The sequence below is a fragment of the Patiria miniata genome, unplaced genomic scaffold (assembly GCF_015706575.1).
Source record: "Patiria miniata isolate m_02_andy unplaced genomic scaffold, ASM1570657v1 HiC_scaffold_6, whole genome shotgun sequence".
Lineage (NCBI taxonomy): Eukaryota > Metazoa > Echinodermata > Asteroidea > Valvatida > Asterinidae > Patiria > Patiria miniata.
This window is the reverse complement of record NW_024037073.1, coordinates 10,141,562-10,160,317: the sequence shown is the minus strand read 5'-3', so window position 1 is coordinate 10,160,317 and position 18,756 is coordinate 10,141,562. Positions and strand designations below refer to the sequence as shown.

The following is an 18,756-nucleotide window of genomic DNA, read 5'->3' as shown; positions in this document are numbered from 1 at the left end:
AGCACTTCACAAGGAAAGAAGAGATCCAAGGTTAAGTCATGACCTGCATTAATTGCTGCCCCTGAAAGACCAGCTTATAATGTATACTGACCTACCGACCATGGGCGTCGCGAGGGGGGGCAAGGGGGGCACTTGCCCCCCCCCCCCCCTGGAAAAGCAAAAAAAAAAAAAAAAAAAAAAAGGAAGGAAAAAAAAAAAGAGGCGCGAAGACAAATTGGTGTAAATTTAATGAGTGGGGGGGGGGGGGGGGCAAATTGTCCTTGCCCCTCTAAAACTGATAAATCGAGAATGTGTTGAGAAATACAAGCATTTTTTGGCACATTTTTTTTTGCCCCCTAGAAAAAATCCTGGCGACGCCCATGCTACCGACCGAGCACATGTAAGTGAGTCACTAAGTAACTTCGACCGAAATCTTTCGCGCAAGAACTGTATAGGATACCTCCAAATCTGTTTTCACATACGTTAAAAGAGGCCAGTCATGTATCGCATATCCCCTGACAAGAAAATCTGATATTGATAGCTCACCACGATCAGAGAGACAATCAGAACGACAGACAGAGCGACGGCTGCAGTGATACTAGGCACGATCCATTCCTAAATGCAAATACATCTTCGTCTGCAAGGAAAAAATATTCACAATTTTGACATTTGATTGTGGAACCCCATAATCTACATTGCGCTGATGAAACCCCAATTCGTTTCATCAAGCAAAAAAAAAAACAATTTTGGGGGAATCCCAGTTATTCTATGAAACGATTGTTCACGCATGTTGCTAGTCTGGTTTCCAGACCAAACGTTTCTGACTATGAATCTATCATTTAGACGTCAGGGCGTCGGGAACCAGACTAGCATGTTGCGGCATGCCGGCAACGCTCGGAGGGGGGGGGGGGGGCGCTGCATGTTTTCTCTCGAATGTTATTGCATGTCCACCATGCATGCACTACAGGCATATACTTTGCGGTTGCACGGAATTTATCAAGCAGAACTTACCACAGGTAGCAAAGCATTTGACTTCTCCATTGATGCACTGACTGTAGACAGATAAAACACATCGATGTTATTTTGATAATCCAAATCCGACAACCTGGATATTTGTTTAGCCCTGTAAAAGTTTAACCTAATGGTGTTTCAAAGTAAGTACTCTCTAAATTCCAAAGAGTGAAATTAGGGACTACACGTTTTAGAGTGAAAATCACTTTCATTTTAAATTGAAAATGTCTGAAAAAAAGAACCACTTCAGTCGAAGCTCGAGTAAAAACTCGGTCGTTTTGATTGAAGGAATGTCACTCTAAAACGTCTAGTCCCTAGTTTCTGACTGTGGGAGTGAATCTTCACTTAAATGGTCAGGAGTGAATTTTCACTCTTTGGAATTTAGAGAGTAGTGTCATTTCCTTGTTTTGGTTCAAGAAAAATTGCTTAGAATTATAAAAGGTGTGCAGTAAAATAATGTTCAACTTAGTAGAAACTATACATTTTGAGAAAATAGAAAAAAAAATCACATATTTGTTTTGGTCTGGTAAGTGCATGGACTCCGTTGCTATAATGCACGTTATACCACCTCCAATTGTTGTTTTCTTCTGAACGATACCATTTTTCAGGTAGAATAATTTCACAGGGGTTTTTGGTACCATCCCTTTTTGCATTAAAGCACCTAGGGACATTGATAATTACTAAGGAAAAAACATTTGGTCTAAGTGACCGAAAGACTTCTGCCTGAAGTCGTATCGTTCGAAAGAAAACAATTATTAAATCAGATGTAATTAATTAATTAATTGCTCCCGTAAGTAACATTTGTGCCCATAGGTACACCATTTTAAAACTTGCAAAAGTAACGAAATCCAGTTACAAGACCGAAAATATTGTGCATATGCTTTTTTCTGTTTTCTCAAAATGTATAGTATCCATTTTTATAAACTAAACTGATTTCTAATGGCCGATGGCTGCTTTCTCATAACTGTGAATTGCTAAGGCTGAAAAAAATTCTGCAAAACAGGTTCAAATTCGGTTCAAAATAATTACTTACCATATGTTACAGTCGGAGTATTCGTACAGACCAGGATAATGACTGAACATTTCTCCGTCGTAGAAGTAATCATTGGACCCACCACATCCCTTACCTGAGGAAAGCAAATCAAAACGATCAAAAGTTTTTACTGCGTTTTCTTTAACCAGGGCGGTGATATTGAACATTCGCAAATAAATCGTTTCAGATGTAAAGGTCGCTTTTTAGAGTGAGTTAATTTGGATAAACAAGGAGCAAGTTCGATGCATATAAATATTTCCTTCTTTAAGAACGTCTTTCAGAGAACCCGTGCACATGACCCAAAAAGTGACTGAGGCCGTTGAACTGCTCAGTCAACTTTACTCTGAGAATTAAGTGTTGGGATGATCAAAGACAACCCCTATGTAGTCGTTGCAGATTGGGCTGGGATGTTCCAAGAGAACCTGCATAGAATCAGTGCACTGTAGGATGGGATGCTCTAAAGAGAACCAATGGGCAGTAAAGTAGGCTGGGATGCTCTAGGAGAACCCCTAAACAATAATTGAATTGTGGGCTGAGGAGCATTAAGAGAACCTGCATGGAATCAGTGCAGCGTAGGATGGGATGCTCTAACGGAACCAATGTGCAGTCAGTACAGTGTGAGCTGGGATGTTCTAATAGAACCCCTACGCAATTATTGCATTGCTGGCTGAGATGCTCCAAGAGAACCTCTAGGGAACCAGTGCAGTTTAGGACGGGAATTCTCATAGAATCAATGTGCAGTCAGTAAAGTGTGGGCTAGGATGCTCTAAGAGAATCCCAAAACAATCATTGCATTGTGGGCTGAGGAGTTGCAAGAGAAGCTGCATGGAATCAGGAGATGCTCCAAGCAAACCTCTACGGAACCAGTGCAGTGTAGGACGGGATGCTCTAAGAAAACCACTATGCATTCATTGCATTGTGGGTTGAGATGCTCCAAGAGAACCCCTATGCAGTCGTTGTTGTGTTGGCTGGAATGTTCCATAAGAATCTGCATGGCTTCAGTGCAGTGTAAGATGGGGTGCTCTAATAGACAGTGTGGGCTGGCATGCTAAGAGAGCCCCTCAACAATCATTGCATTGTGGGCTGAGAAGCATTAAGAGAACTTGCATGAAATCAGTACACTGTAGGATGGGATGCTCTAACAGAACCAATGTGCAGTCAGTATAGTGTGGGCTAGGATGCTCTAAGAGAACCACTTAACAATCATTGCATTGTGGGCTGAGGAGCTGCAAGAGAACCTGCTTGAAATCAGTGCAGTGAAGGATCAGATGCTCTTAGAGAACCCCTGTGCAGTCAGCACAGTGTGGGCTGGGATGCTCCAAGAGAACCCCTACGCAATTGTTGCATTGTTGGCTGAGATGTTCAAAGAGAACCTCTAGGGAACCAGTGCAGTGTAAGACGGGATGCTCGAAGAAAACCACTATGTAGTCAGTACAGTCGTGAGCTGGGATGCTCTAAGAGAACCCCTAAATAATCATTGCATTGTGGGCTGAGGAGCTGCAAGAGAACCTACATGGAATCTGTGCAGGGTAGGATGGAATGTTATAAGAGAACCAATGTGCAGGGATGCTCCAAGAGAACATGCATGGAATCAGTGTAGTGTAGGATGGGATGCTTTTAGAGAATCCCTGTGCAGTTAGCACAGTAAGGGCTGGGATGCGCCAAGAGAACCTATACGCAATCATTGCATTGTTGGCTGAGATACGCAATCATTGCATTGTTGGCTGAGATGCTCCAAGAGAGCCTCAAGGGAACCAGTGCAGTGTGGGCGGGGATGATCCAGAGAACCTACACGCAATCATTGCATTGTTAGCTGAGATGCTCCAAGAGAACCTCAAGGGAACCAGTGCAGTGTGGGCGGGGATGATCCAATCGATCTCATACAATTTTCGTACTAAATGCACGTACATCACATGACGGGAACTATCATATTTGGCTGCCTTGCATGCTGTCGGAGGCTCTACTTCGCTCCGTTTTCTGAGAGACGTTTTCAAAAAAGGGAATATTGACCTGCAATTTGGCTTAGGAACAGTTCGATTAACTGTGATCGAACTGTATTAAAATCATTGCAGGTTGAATAATCGACCATTTGCGACCAACCTAATGTATTTGGTTGATCGCATCGTTGGTAACAATAGCTGCGCGAATCAGCAGCTAGGAGCCTGGACTATGAGACGTTTTGTTATCAAGTTGTTATAAAGGGGTTGCTTCTCTTCATAATAAGGCGTATTATTACATTACCTGTACTTGTACCGTATTTAGGCTGCTCGCATGAAGAGCACTGGAATTTTGATTGAGACGATCCGAAGCAGCATATCTTCCCATCGCTGCAGTCTTGGTCCCTCTCACATTCGCCTCCGCATCCTGGAATCGGAAAGTTTGGGTCGTATCTGGTGTAGCCATATGGACAAAGTCCTCCTGGAGAATCTGCAACGATCCCGTAAGGTTTGCTTTAATACACTTTCCCACCTAAAAAAGCCACGGACTTAACTTAATTCTATTAACCTGCATAAAGACGATTCCAGGAGGGTGGTTGGTGTGATAAATAAACCACCCCTCTCGCAACTGTTATATTCTTTATAATTTAAACACAAAGTCGTGTATTTTTAAAACAAAGTCTGAATTTCCCCAGTCGCCCTGATATAGCAAATATTCGCTCATTGCTTCGGGTTGTCGGTATTTTTATGTGTAGGCTGCAAACGCCTAATGGAGCGCCCCAGCCCCTCTCCCTCCCCTTGAGATATCTTGGACTTCAACACATCCAGCCATCTCCCTTGGGAAAATCCTGGATCCGCCACTGCAACAATATTACATGGCTACTATAAAACTTAGGGGAGTTTACGAAATTCTTTTTTGATGTGTTTTGGTTCCAGGTTCCTGTCCATGAATTTAGTCCCCTGACATAGGAGACTCCATGCACATTAAATATAATCGTCCATTTTCTGCTTAAGAAGCCCCAAATCCTATCATAATGCTAAATATGATTATAGTGGGTTTTTTTCTTATAGTGTGTTGTTCATAGGGCGTTACTGTTGAAGAATTCTTATTGAATTTGGACTGCAGGAGAGACGAAGCCGAAGACGAAGTATGTGCTCGTTCCTCGTGCCATGATTAGCTAAGAAGTGATAACTAACGTGTTTAATTAAGAACTCGTGAGGAGAAAGTATTGGCAAAAACTGCTCATTCGAACTTGTTTTATTGGTCAAAAACACCGTCGATTTCTAAATGAAAAAAAATGGTACTTAAACATATTAGGTCTGATTCAGTATGATATCATTTTGTTATGATGGTCAAAATGTTGTTTGTGACCGTTACAATGCGTCATAGGTTCTTCTCAGAACAACCTATGTACATAATGTATTTTCGCAAACCTCCATGTTGCACTCTCAAAATCCAGGACTAAAATCGCTTTTAGATTGTATTAGCGACTTAAGACGATCGATGTTTCTGGTCAATTCGTCTCATTAAAGTACAAGAATTGAAATAGTTATTTTAAATTGAGTATCAAAACTACAAACATTACTAAAAATTATGTGGATGATTTCTTATCAGCTTGACTTTATTATGCTTTTTGCAGTATTCATTTATTTTGCATCACAGCTGCGCTTAATTTGACTCAGGGAGAGAGAGAACAAATATCAAATGAAAGTGATAAGAGTCAGAAAATACTAGCCACAGTGTTCAATGTTTGCATTTCACAGATCGGTATGTCAACCTTCAGTACACGATAAACTCGGCATTTGCCCCAATTTGCAGTGGTGAGCATTACCACTGATTTTTGCAAGTGAAGTATACTCAACCACAAAAGAAAGTCCCCCTCAATACTTTTTTGTCTAACTCAAAAACTACTGGGCACATCTTGCTCAAACTACGACTGATCAGTACAGAAATTCCTTGGCAATCCAGTCATACTCTTTTTTTGGCCCAAAACAGTGATTATGTGTACAAAATTATGCAATTTATGACAAATGGTTCCCCAAAAAAGTTGAACATTTGTATGCGTGCAAGGGGAGTGTGAACCACAACTTGCACGTATACAAAAGTGCAACTGTTTTCGGTATCGTTTGTCATAAATTGCATAAATGTGTACACATTATCACTGTTTTGGGCCAAAATAGAGAGTATGGCTGGATTGCTAATGAATTTCTGTACTGGTTAGTCGTTATTTGAGCGAGAGATGCTCAGTAGTTTTTGAGTTAGACAAACAAGTATTGGAAGGGGGACTTTCTTTTTTGGTTGAGTGTATTTATCATTGCTGTCAACAGCAATACATTTCACAAGACTGCAAACCCTACACACTACGCATATTGCCAATGTACAAAACGTACACTTGCATTGTTGGAAATATCTTTTGTGTAATTTGTTTCGCCCGTGTTCATATCATGGTAGCTGGTTATGGTAAGTTGCGTGCATACGAGTGAATGGGTAAGAATGCGGAAATATTCAGCGAAACTGCCTGCATTGCACTAGCATATTTTGTGCAATTCTCGCCTGTATTCAAATCATGGTAGCTAGCTATACAGGGTACGAAAATGAAAAAGTTAAAAAAAAAAATTAAAACAAATGTGGGTCGACCCATTTCATAAAAATAACATAGGGATAAAGTACATGTTATTGACTAGTAACTGTGAAAATGTCACGTCATTTGCATAATCTTTTCCCATGTTATGGTCTATTTGAATAAAAAGATCACAACATTCAGATTCCCACCACTTATCGTTTACAGCTCTACGGACTGATGAATACACATTCAATACAATGAAACATGAACTTCCCACCTCCATGATTGAAAGCAAACAGAAATCAACAAAAGTTGACTTGTTCCTCATATTCAAAAGTACAATCTTCCAAAAAAATAATCGTTCAGTCTTGACTCAAATGATTAAAATCTCATTTGTATTTGATTGCATGTGCTCACTCAGCTCTATATTTTCCAATGGCATTCCATGGACAGCTATGAATTAGGTTCTTTCAGTGAAACATGCATTACTTCTGATAGCATGGATCTTATTCAGTATTTTTTTTTCAGATGAGGGGAAGAACAAGCATTTTTGGTGTATCAAATGTGATTACTTAAAAAAAAGTTTAAAGGGAAGTTACAACATTTGCAAACATCTAAAAAACCGAAATGATCAAATAATCACGAAATACCTTACTGGATTGTTAAGGAATGACAGTCTGAAGCATCCTGTAAAATTGTGGCTCTTGGTGTGCTGACATTTTCAAGAAAAAAAGTATTTTCCGACGCTTGTTGGCCGACCAGCGTTGAAGACACCTTTTTTCCTTCAAAAACTGCTCCTATTTTCCATATTTAGTTATTCCGCATTTTCTTTGCAGTTGAGTACACACATGTGAAGAGCTCAAGCCTGCTAGACTGGTTCTCTGACCTTACGATTCCCAACGTCTATAAATTGCTTCGTTTCATCTTTAGGGGCCATTCAGAATGTTCAATGTTTTAAAATTTCGGGTTTTTTTTCCAAATTGAACATGATTGGTTTTCTTGGTTTTTCCAGCATCTACAATCCCAAAACGTAAAACAAGTTAGTCTAATAATATTTGCTATAACACATTAATCCTCCACATCCATTTATTTATGAAAAATTAAGCAAAAGCAAATGTTGTATATTCCCTTTATCAAAAGTCAGATAACTTTCTTTTTTGACTCACCCTGTAGTATGGGTGCATACAAGTGAATGGACAATAATGCGGAAATATTAAGCAAATCTGGCTGTCATGCCCTACTTTAGTATGGGGCTATGTCCTCAACAAAATCACGCATAATCATGTGTTACTTATTCTTCAAGCCCTTAAATTAAAGCCAATGAACTAAATGACCATTCAGCAATATGGAAAACGAATGTTATGCAATATGTTATTCCTCAAAAACTATTCTTTGAACAAGCTATTTTTTACTTACTGTTATTATTTTTAGAATACGCCATACCGATACACAAAGTAGCCAGGAAAAGGCTGAAGACGAGCTGAAATTTCTCCATATTTTTCGTCGATCGTTGTTTATAAGAGTCTTCTGGCACGGCCTTTGTGGATGTTAAGCTAATTATCGAGCCGATAGGATGACTACATCCATAGAAAGTCGTTGCAATTTCGATGTGTAAGTTCAACTCTACGGTTGCAGTCGGTTCTTTTGTTACTTTCTCTGTACAAAGGTGAAATAGGCACCCACCTTTGTTAGGTTCGGGGCCTCCAATTGGACAACGCTGAGAAGCTGGGGGTCAGTGAGTTCAGAAGGAAATACCTGTATAATACATAATGCGAGACTGGGACGCATGTCATTATTTTCATAACAATCGGACTAGTTCGTTCGTTGGTAAATTCTTGTGACATGGAAACAGCAGATCGTGTTTGAAAATACAAACGGAAATTTTGAATTTCAAGAGTTCATTTGACGATGAAAAGGCACTGGACTTAAAAGTATATAAGCCGATTCCTACTAGTTCTGGATTTTAGATAAAAAAACCACCATGTTTTATAATGCACACCACAGGACAATTTGTGCTGTAGCTTCGATTCTGTTTCAGTATGGTATATTCAATGTCTCCCACTTTTCTGATTATGATAATACTTTCAGTTCAAATGACAAGTGTCAACCAATGTCACTTTCGGTTTGCTGATACACTGTGTAATGCCAAGGGAACTTAAACGTTAATGATCACAATGAATTCATGTTTGATATATGATATTTATATAATATTGGGTGGCTTTGAGAGGGATACAATTATATCAAACGAGCTATAAAAAAATATTGCACGAGTCAACAAGTAGTGAGTGCTATATATTCTTGTTACCCCCCGATAAAAAAAAATCCAATATTGTTATTATTGATCCGAGAGAAAAATATTTCAAGACACTATTCTTATTTCTCAAATGTTGTCGAAATTCTATGCTTAGTTACCGCACGGATCTAATAAACAAGGATGAACGACTTTTCTGAGCTGCAGTACACAATGCGCTGAATGGATGGATGCATAGATCGCTGAGGTGGTGGGGGGGGGGGGGGGGAGATTACCAACAATCGGAAAATTGCATGGCCGGGGAAATCGAAAAGCGGGCGGGGGGGGGGGGATACACCACACATAGCAATAGGGCACTGTTCATAATACAAAAATATAAACATAAAAAACTACCGAAGTATTATGACTACCTTTATTATGACATACCTACTATACTGTTTGTGAATGACAGTCTAAAGCATCACGCAAATCCTGGCACATGGTGTTGTAACATTTTCAAGAAGGTGGGATTGCACATTAGTATGTGCAATTTTACCATATTAATGATTTTTATTTGAACAGGGGTCTGGTCAAACACATCGTTTGATGACAATTTTATACTTTTGTCTATCCTTGACAGCACCTGTTTCATTTTTTTTATTCTTAAGTTTTTGTTTAATGTCAAAAGATGTGAAATACATAAACAAATAAAAGTATCAATTTCCAACGATAGTAAGCCGAACATCGTTTGGGAAAAAAGCTTCTTTTAAATGCTGCCCCAAATTTACCAAATTTAGTTTGTCCACATTTTATTTGCAATTGGTAACACATCTGTGAACGGCTAAAAGCCAGCTAGACTGGTTCTCTGACTTTATAATCCCCGACGCCTATAAGTTGCTCCGTTTCGTCATAAGTGGGATACAAGAACATGATTTTGTTTTCTTGCTTTTTCCAGCATCTATGAACACAAAGCTTTAGACAGGTCATTGTAACAATATTTGCTATAAAATCATGGGCGTCGCCAGGATTTTTTCTAGAGGGGGCAAAACATATTTTCCCAAAAAATTCTTGTATTTTTCTACATATTGTCGATTTTTCAGTTTTAGAAGGGGGCAGGGGCATCCCCCCCAACCCAATTGAATTTACATCATTATGACTTCGCGCCTCTTTTTCTTTTCTTTTTTTCTCTTTTTTGCTTCTTCCCTTTTTTCCGGGGGGGGGGGGGGGCAAGCTCCCCATTCCCCGCCCCATGGATAAAATACTTCCCTACCCCACCCAAATCCATCCATTTCTGGAAATTACAGCAAAAGTAAATATTGTATCCCTTTAAGAATCGTCCGCTACATGTAGTCCTGGACAATAGTTAGTTACTTAATAGTAAACATAAAAAAGTACTTACAATCAAATAATCCAATTTCATCGTCAAAGAGATTTGGTTAAAAAAAAAATAGCATGAAGGGGTTATGTTTCACTATTGCAATCTATTAGCAATAGGTTTTTAACTTATTTACATCAGTATTTATTATGAGCAACGCGGTAAGCGGGAAACCGATATAGGACTACTTATAAAGGGTAAGCACAAATCTACAAATACTGCATTTTTGTGTATGAAAAAAAAAAAAACTCTCCATTCATTTAAGAATTGAACTATTACACAATCTTGCACACTTTTCAACTATTTTGTACCATGTCAATTGCAGTTGTTTCTACACTGTATATAGTATAATAGTATACAAATATTGAATGCTTCGAGTGGTGTAGTAAAACTAGCCTCCCGAGGTGATCCATGAACCATTCTATTTTCCCAAGGCGAAGCCGAGGGAAAATAGAATGTTCCATGGATCACCGAGGGAGGCTAGTTTTACTTCACCACGAGATAAAGCATTCAATATTTGTTTTATAACACTTCACCCACAGATTCTGCTTGATTTTAATATTTTTAATTATTTAAATCTGAACACAGTTGAAATAAACTTCAATTTCAATACAAAATTGGTGGAAAATGTATTTCTCTCTTTAAAAACTACCCCTTCACGAAATGTTTGAACCCAAGTCTGCGGCGCGCTCTCTTTGGAATAATACGCGCTACGCACAACACGCAACGCGCACACCTGCATGCATTTGCACACAAATACCGCGCCGTGGAAATAGTACTTTGGTTGCTAATGGTATAGTACTTTGGTTGCTATGCGCATAGTACTTTTGGCCATGCACAGAAAGATAGCAAAATTAGAAAGTAACATATGTGACTCGCTCTCGGCCAATCAAAACACAGAATCTGTGGGTGAGGTGTTATAATAATAACTGCATATAGTAAAAGCAAAATGAAGACATCTTTAAAAAAAAAAAACAACAACAATCAACTACATGCACATTATCTAGAAAACTTTTTAATTGCCCTAGCTTCTTTACGATTTGTAAATGTCATCAAGCAAGTACAATGTACATAGATTAAGAAATTGAAATCCAACTTACATAGAAAGTTGAGCCTCTTTACAAAGCCTCTATTGTTCTACATGTATTTAACAATTGTTGATTGGTGTGATGTGGGCCGGGATTTGACGTTTTGAACACCCTCGGGGCGCATAGCACCCGAGGTGCAGCCGAGGGTGCTAAGCGCCCCGAGGGTGCTCAAAACGTCATATCCTATATCACACCAGACAACAATTGTTTGTTATACCTATGTCTTGGATTTTGATGTAAAAATCACGAAAATAAACAGCAATAAACACAACAATCATGACACTGGCGACGTCAACTCACACGCATGTCGCGTGCTCGAAACAGCTGATAGTCTGCAAGTTCGCTGCCTTTTACGTGTAGGCCTACGCACAAAGTCATAGCACACTCCCTATGAGATATCACGGTCGTGATATCCCACAGCGAGTGTGATTTGACTTTTTTTATAAACTAAACGCGTAATCATTCTAGGCCAATGAAAATACAGTATTCAAGACAGAGGTATAACAAATTCATTTATAAATCGAGTAAAAAAACAGGAGACAGATCTCTGACATTTGCTTTTCAAACAGGCACGCCACAACAAAAATGGTCTGTGACCTCCCAGACAGAAAATGTATGAAGCTGGAGATCTTGAGACACTGTCTAAGCGACTTGAGGATTGACGAGTGGTTCCCTTTCTCCAGCATTAGGCATGTAAGGTGGGCATGTCTGGTAGTTATTAGGCCGTTGAACCTGTGTCAAACACCACATAAAAAAGGACATAATTTTCCAGATAAAAGACACAAACATACATTGTAATTTCGAATACCGACTGATGATTTATACCGCTCTGTTCACAAGCACCCCCTCACCGGCAAAGGAAGTACAGTTGGGGGTGACAGACCGACGCCATGTTGCCTGACTGCAATTCGTTTTGACGCAAAGCGCAGCCACTGCGCGTGTGTAGTACAAATCCCCTGATGTACGTGCGTCACACGAAAGGAACGGTGCGCGTCAACCAGCGAAATGTCCCGCCCATGGGACGTCGTTGCTAGGTGAAAGGGCGCCCTCTTTTGGTAGCGCAAGGAGCTCATAGGAAAGCCATTATTCAAATGTTGCAAGTTGGTCTATACTGTACAAGAAACATTGTACATGTGTAAGTACCAGAAAACTGAATGTGATGATGCGTGCACAGGAGTGCACTACAAATTTAAATAGTTAATTTCGAGACCAAGTTACCTACTTTGCCTTTCTAAAAATGACTTTATTTGGGGCAGTTCTTGCATCCGAGTAAAAGAAAGGCCATCAATGTGAACATATTGATATCATCTTTAGCTGATTTATTATAGGGGAGGGGGTTGCCGTGGACATTATTCTGTTAGTGGTTTTCCATTGTAATTAACCTGATAATGTCAGATAATTGTGCAACAATTTAACTTTGCACAATTGTTTTCAATAAGAAAAATTTGGGGTTCATCATTTGTGAAGAATACCCCTAAAACAATCAATTTTGCGCCCAAAGCGCAGTCACAGCAACAGCACCTTAATGTTATCAGAAATACATAGCGGGGATCATTTACAAAAGAAATATATTTGAAAAAAAAATCACTTAAAAGAAAATAACAACAGAGGGGTATCTCGTTATTTTGACACAGTTAAGAGAAAATGAATGCTTGCACTTATCAAATTCATGTCATGTAATTTTGCATACACATTACTTATCGTAGGCTTTTTTTGGTTCTATTGATCACACATGTAGTAGACTTACTAGCGATTAGATAATGACGGTTTAATTTCGGTGTACGACGCCCCGAGAACTTACCGGTGTTCCAACTCCATGGTACACAGTCCTGTGACCGGTCTTGCAGCAGCACTTCACACAGCAGCACTTCACAAGAAGAGAAGAGATCCAAGGTTAAGTCCTGACCTGCATTGCTGCCCCTGAAGGGCCAGCCTATACTGACCTACCGATCGAGTATGTGACTGAGCCACATAACAATTAGCTCATCGGATCTCGGAAGCTGCGGGCTAACGAATTCGTGTTCATACATGAGTTACGTGATTGTAACATGTAATTTCTGGAAAAAGTGGTGTTTTGAGTAAAATATATCAAGTTTTTTTTAACCCAGTGACCCCGTGATGATCTTTGACCCCAGTTTGGTCATGTGACATGTTGGGGCTGGCTACTGATACTATGGACAAAGTTTGGTTGAAATCGGTCAGAATATGTAGGAGCAATACACAATGTCAGCGTTTGTTACTAACTAACTAACTAACTAACTTACTAAATGAGAGGCACGACGATTTGTTGAGCTGCTACCCGCAGCTAAAAAATAATATCATAAACAACTCACACTGTCGAGCTATCGGGACCGCTCGACTACGCACACCGTACTTTAGTTTTTGTTTCTTCGACCGAAATCAGTCACGCAAGAACCGCACAGGAAACCTCAAAATCTGTGTTGCAATAATACGTTAAAAGTGGCTACAACTTCAACGGTGCCAGTCCTCAGAGGCTCATATTATATACCCTGACAAGAAAATCTGATATTGATAGCTTACCACCACCAGAGAGACAATCAGAACGACCAACAGAGCGACGGCTGCAGTGATACTAGGCACGATCCATTCCCTGAGTGCAAATCTATCTTCGTCTGCAAGTAAAAAAAATTCACAATTTTGGCAAAATTTTGATTGTGGAAACCTTCAATCGTACATTGCTCTGAAACCCCAATTCGTTTCATCAAGCAAACAAAAAACTATTTGTGGAATGCCAGTTTATATTCTATGGAATGATTTGTTCACGCATGTTGCCGCATGCATGGCAACTGTCAGATGGGGGCATGTGAATACTCTACAGATGTAAGGAATTTATCAAGCAGTACTAACCACAGGTATTGAAGCAGTTGACTTCTCCATTGATGCACTGACTGTGGATAGATAAAATACATTGATGTTATTTTGATAATCCAAATCCGACAGCCCTGCATACTTGTTCAGCCCTGTAATAGTTTAAACTCAATGGTGCTTAAAGGTAAGTAGGATATCATTTCTTGTTTTCGTTTGAAGCAAAATGCTCAGAATCGTACGTAGTACTGTACATTAAATGTTCATTAAAGTTGAAACTATAGATTTTGAGAACCACCTCCAATGCTTGTTTTCTTCTGATCAATACAATGTTTGTGTCGCGCGGCCTAAACGAAGGATATGCATATATGACCATATGGATGTTAAACTTTTTGGAATTAATCTCATTTCTTGAATATTCGCCTGAATTCCATAAAACTTTGACACATTCAAGGGTTATTGAGTAGCAAAGATAATGTGGGATATATTTCAGGTCAAAGGTCGACGAAAGGTCAAAGGTCAACTGAGGTTAATAATGGTGGAATTCACAGTATAAGGGAAAAGTTTACAACATTGTACATTTTTTCATGGATTTTGATGAAACTCAGATGCAGTGACCCTTGGGTGGAAAGACATCGGATTATTGAGGTCAAAGGTCATAAAGGGGTTATTAGAGGTCATTGTTTAAATATTCTTCAAATATGTTTCTTTGTCTGCAGAATTTGATGGATTATAACGTGACTTCTATCTGGAGTGATCCTTGGGTATGCGTGCATCACATCTCTTCCTAAATTGGAGTTAAAAGGTCGTCTGGGGGTCATTTGAGGTCGTCGTTTACAAATGCACACAATTTTTTTTTTTAAGAACACAAAAAATATAGGGATCGACCGCGGAAGAAAAGGCGACACATGCTTTTCTTCGGATCACTTAGTCAGGTAGAATAATTCACAGGGTTTTTATTACTATATTCCTATCTTCAGTGTGAGATTTTCTCATTAAGGGCTTGTAGGAAAAATGGTAATTACCGTGGTTCTCGCTCAAAGTGACGGAATGACTTCCGTCAAATACCCGGTTAAATTATTTCGCCTGAAATCGTATCGTTCGAAAGAAAACAATCATTTAATCAGGTTTATTAATTCCGTTTCAGAACGACATCATCAGAATGGACTTTGGGTGGTCTGTAGAGGAAGCAGAAGTGGCAGCAAGGGACCGTACCATTTGGAGGCATCTCTCTAGTCAGGCAGCAGGTGCAGCAATGTACGATGCTGGCCAGTAAGTAATTCCGTACTTACGCAAAGTAAAAGTTGTGCCGGCGGGCACACCTTTTCAAAACTTGCATATCAAGATACAAGACCAAAAATATTGTGCATATATGCTTCTCTGTTTTCTCAAAATGTAAAGTATGCACTTATCAACTTAAGTGATTTCTAATAAGCCGAATGCATTGCAGTTTTATTTAAATCCGATGGCTGCTTTCTAATAATTGTGCATTGCTCAGGCTGAAAAGAATTCGGCAAAACTTGACAATTCAAAATAATTACTTACCATATTGTACAGCCATAGTAGTAGTACGGATTGTAACTATTGAAAATTTCGCCGTCGTAATAGTATTCACCGAAGCGGGTGTCACATCCCTTGCCTGAGGAAAGCAAATCAAAACGATGAAAAGCTGTTCCTACGTTTAAACAGGGCGGTGATATTTAACATTTGCAAATAAGCCTTTTGAGATGTGGCGGACAACACAAAATAGAGGGCAATATTTAGAATGAGTTAATTTAGGTAAACAGAGAGAGCACGTTCGATGCAGATCGGCATTTCCTTCTTTGAGAACGTCTCTCAGAGAATCTGTGTGTATGACCCGACGCGTGACTTCGACTGAGACTGCTCAGTCAACTTTACGATGTTGTTTGAGGCGCGCGCACTATATAGTAGGCGCGCTATATTCGAAAGGGGTATAGGTACCCCTATGCAGTCAGTGCAATGTGGGCTGGGATGCTCCAATAGAACCTGCATGGAATCAGCGCAATGTGGGCTGTGATGCCCGAAGAGAACCCCTATGCAGTCGTTGCAGTGTGTGATGGGATGCTGCAAACCAAAACCCTATGCAGTCAGTGCCGTGTGGGCTGTGATGCCCGAAGAGAACTCCTATGCAGTCGTTGCAGTGAGTGATGGGATGCTGCAAACCAAACCCTATCAGTGCCGTGTGGGCTGGGATGCTCCAATAGAACCTACATGGAATCAGCGCAATGTGGGCTGTGATGCCCGAAGAGAACTCCTATGCAGTAGTTGCAGTGTGTGATGGGATGCTGCAAACCAAACCCTATCAGTGCCGTGTGGGCTGGGATGCTCCAATAGAACCTACATGGAATCAGCGCAATGTGGGCTGTGATGCCCGAAGAGAACCCCTATGCAGTCATTGCAGTGTGTGTTGGGATGCTGCAAACCAAACCCTATCAGTGCCGTGTGGGCTGGGATGCTCAGAGAGAACCCCTATGCAGTTGTAACAGTGTGGGCTAATATGCTCCGCAAGAGAACCTCTAATCAGTGCAGTGTGGGCTGGGATGCTCCAAGAAAACCTGTATGAAAAACGTGCAGTTTGGTTTCGGATGCTCCAGGTGAGCCCCTTGTGCAGTAAGTGCAGTGTGTGCTAGGGTGCTTCAAGAGAACCTGTTTGGAAAAAGTGCAGTTTGGTCGGGGATACTACAAGAGAACCCCCTATGCAGTCAGTGCAGTGTGGGCTGGGATGCTACGAGTGAACCCCTATGCAGTCAGTGCAGTGTTGGATGGGATGCTCCAAGAGAGCCTATATGGAAAAAGTGCAGTTTGGTCGGGGATACTACAAGAGAACCCCCTATGCAGTCAGTGCAGTGTGGGCTGAGATGCTCCAATTAAGAGAACCCCTAAGCAATCAATGCAGTGAATAATTGGATGCTCCAATAGATCTCATATTCGCCTAACGGGAACAATTATAGTCGTCCGCCCTTCGCGCTGCTGCAGGCTAATTTGTCTAATTTTCTGAGAAACGTTTCCAAGAAAACCCCTCATGAGATGCTTCAAGAGAACCTCTGGGAATCATTGCAGTGTGGGCTGGGATGCTCCAAGAGAACTATGCAATCGTTTTCCGTGCTGAATGTATATACATCGCTCGACGGGAACTATCATACTTGTCCGCCTTGCGCGCTGCTATGAGGCATCTTTGCCTAGTTTTCCAAGAGACGTTTTCGAAGAAGGAAATATTGATCTGGAAGTTGGATCAGTCAATTCATTGAAAGTGGAATAATCGACCATTTGCGACCAACCTAATATATTTGGTTGGTCGCATCGTTGGTAACAATAGCTGCGTGCGTATCACGATGCACAAAAGGGAGCCGGGACTAAGACGTTCTATTATGAAGTCTGAGCGTCGTTTGACTGAAGACGTTGACTCATTACCATTAGTGTGCAGGCGTACCTTGTGTCACTTTAAGGGTTGCTACTCGTCATAATAAGGCGTATTTTTATTACATTACAAGATATTGCACTTGTACCGTATTCAGGTTGCCTGCATACAGGGCACTGGTATTCCGATTGAGACGTTTTGACGCAGCATATCTCCCCGTCGCTGCAGTCTTGGTCTCCCTCACATTCGCCTCCGCATCCTGGAGTCGGAATGTTTGGGTTGTATCTTGCGTAGTCATGTGGACAATGACCTCCTGAATTATCTGCAAAGAGAACCCATAAGGTTTGCTTTAACAGAATTTCCCACGTAAAAAAGGCCGCCGACAATTGATTTAATTCAACCTACACAAGGACGATTGCAAAGGCCGGGGGTGTAATCAACCACCCCTCCCGCGACTGTGATATTGTTTATTATTTACATCATGTATTGTGAAAGGAATCTGACTTTCCGTCGCCCTGAATATTGCAAATCTTCCGTCGTTCATTGCTTCATGTCATCTGTATTTTTATGAGTAGGCTGCAACGCCTAATCCAGCGTCCAAACCTCTCTCCCTCCCCTTGAAATGAGAGATTTTGGACTTCGACACATCCAGCCATTTCCATTGTTAAAATTCTGGATCCACCACTGCAGTAATAACTGCCATAAAACTTACGGGAGTTTACGGGGTTTTTTTTCTGTTCCAGGTTCCAGTTCATGATTTTATTCCCCTGACATGGCAGACTTCTCACAAAACATAGAATCGTCCATTTTCTGCTTCGAAGCACCAAATCCTATCATGGGACCAATAATGGTCGTATACGCATTTTAATTAGGATCTTACTGTTTCAGAATTCTTATTGAACTTGGACTGAAAAAAGGAACGAAGCCGAAGACGAAGTATGTGTTCGTTTCTCGTGCCATGATTTGCTAAGACGTGATGTCAATAACAGACGTGTAATTAAGATTTCGTGAGAAGAGATTATCGGTAAAGAGTGCTCATTCGAAAAACTGAAAAATACTGTCAATTAAATATGATACTTAAATTTAAGTCTGATTCAGTATGATGTCACCAGTTTCTTATGACGGTCACAGCATTCTTGTGACCGAAACATTGCGTCAAGGCTCTCTCAGTGTATTTTTGCACACTTTTAAAAATGCTGCATGACCTAAGATCGCATTTAGATTGCATTAACAAGATTCGATGTTTTCGGTCAGTTCGCCAGCTGGATTGCTCATTCGGTATGTCATATGTTATGAGCCGCGTGTTACAGAATTAAAACAAATACAATGCTATG

General features: G+C 40.4%; 1 protein-coding gene across 1 annotated transcript in view; it reads right to left on the bottom strand.

Annotated features, from left to right (window-relative positions):
• Positions 1 to 11,118: 11,118 nt before the first annotated feature.
• LOC119742836 overlaps positions 11,119 to 18,756 on the bottom strand; it is a 33,068-nt gene continuing 25,430 nt past the window's right edge. The window contains exons 3-8 of the mRNA XM_038219035.1: positions 17,571 to 17,823; positions 15,589 to 15,682; positions 14,086 to 14,126; positions 13,759 to 13,850; positions 13,019 to 13,084; positions 11,119 to 11,949 (exon numbers count right to left, since the gene is read on the bottom strand). Coding sequence (XP_038074963.1) covers positions 11,860 to 11,949; positions 13,019 to 13,084; positions 13,759 to 13,850; positions 14,086 to 14,126; positions 15,589 to 15,682; positions 17,571 to 17,823 — 636 coding nt within the window. The 3' untranslated portion in view covers positions 11,119 to 11,859. The remainder of the gene's footprint in view (positions 11,950 to 13,018; positions 13,085 to 13,758; positions 13,851 to 14,085; positions 14,127 to 15,588; positions 15,683 to 17,570; positions 17,824 to 18,756) is intronic.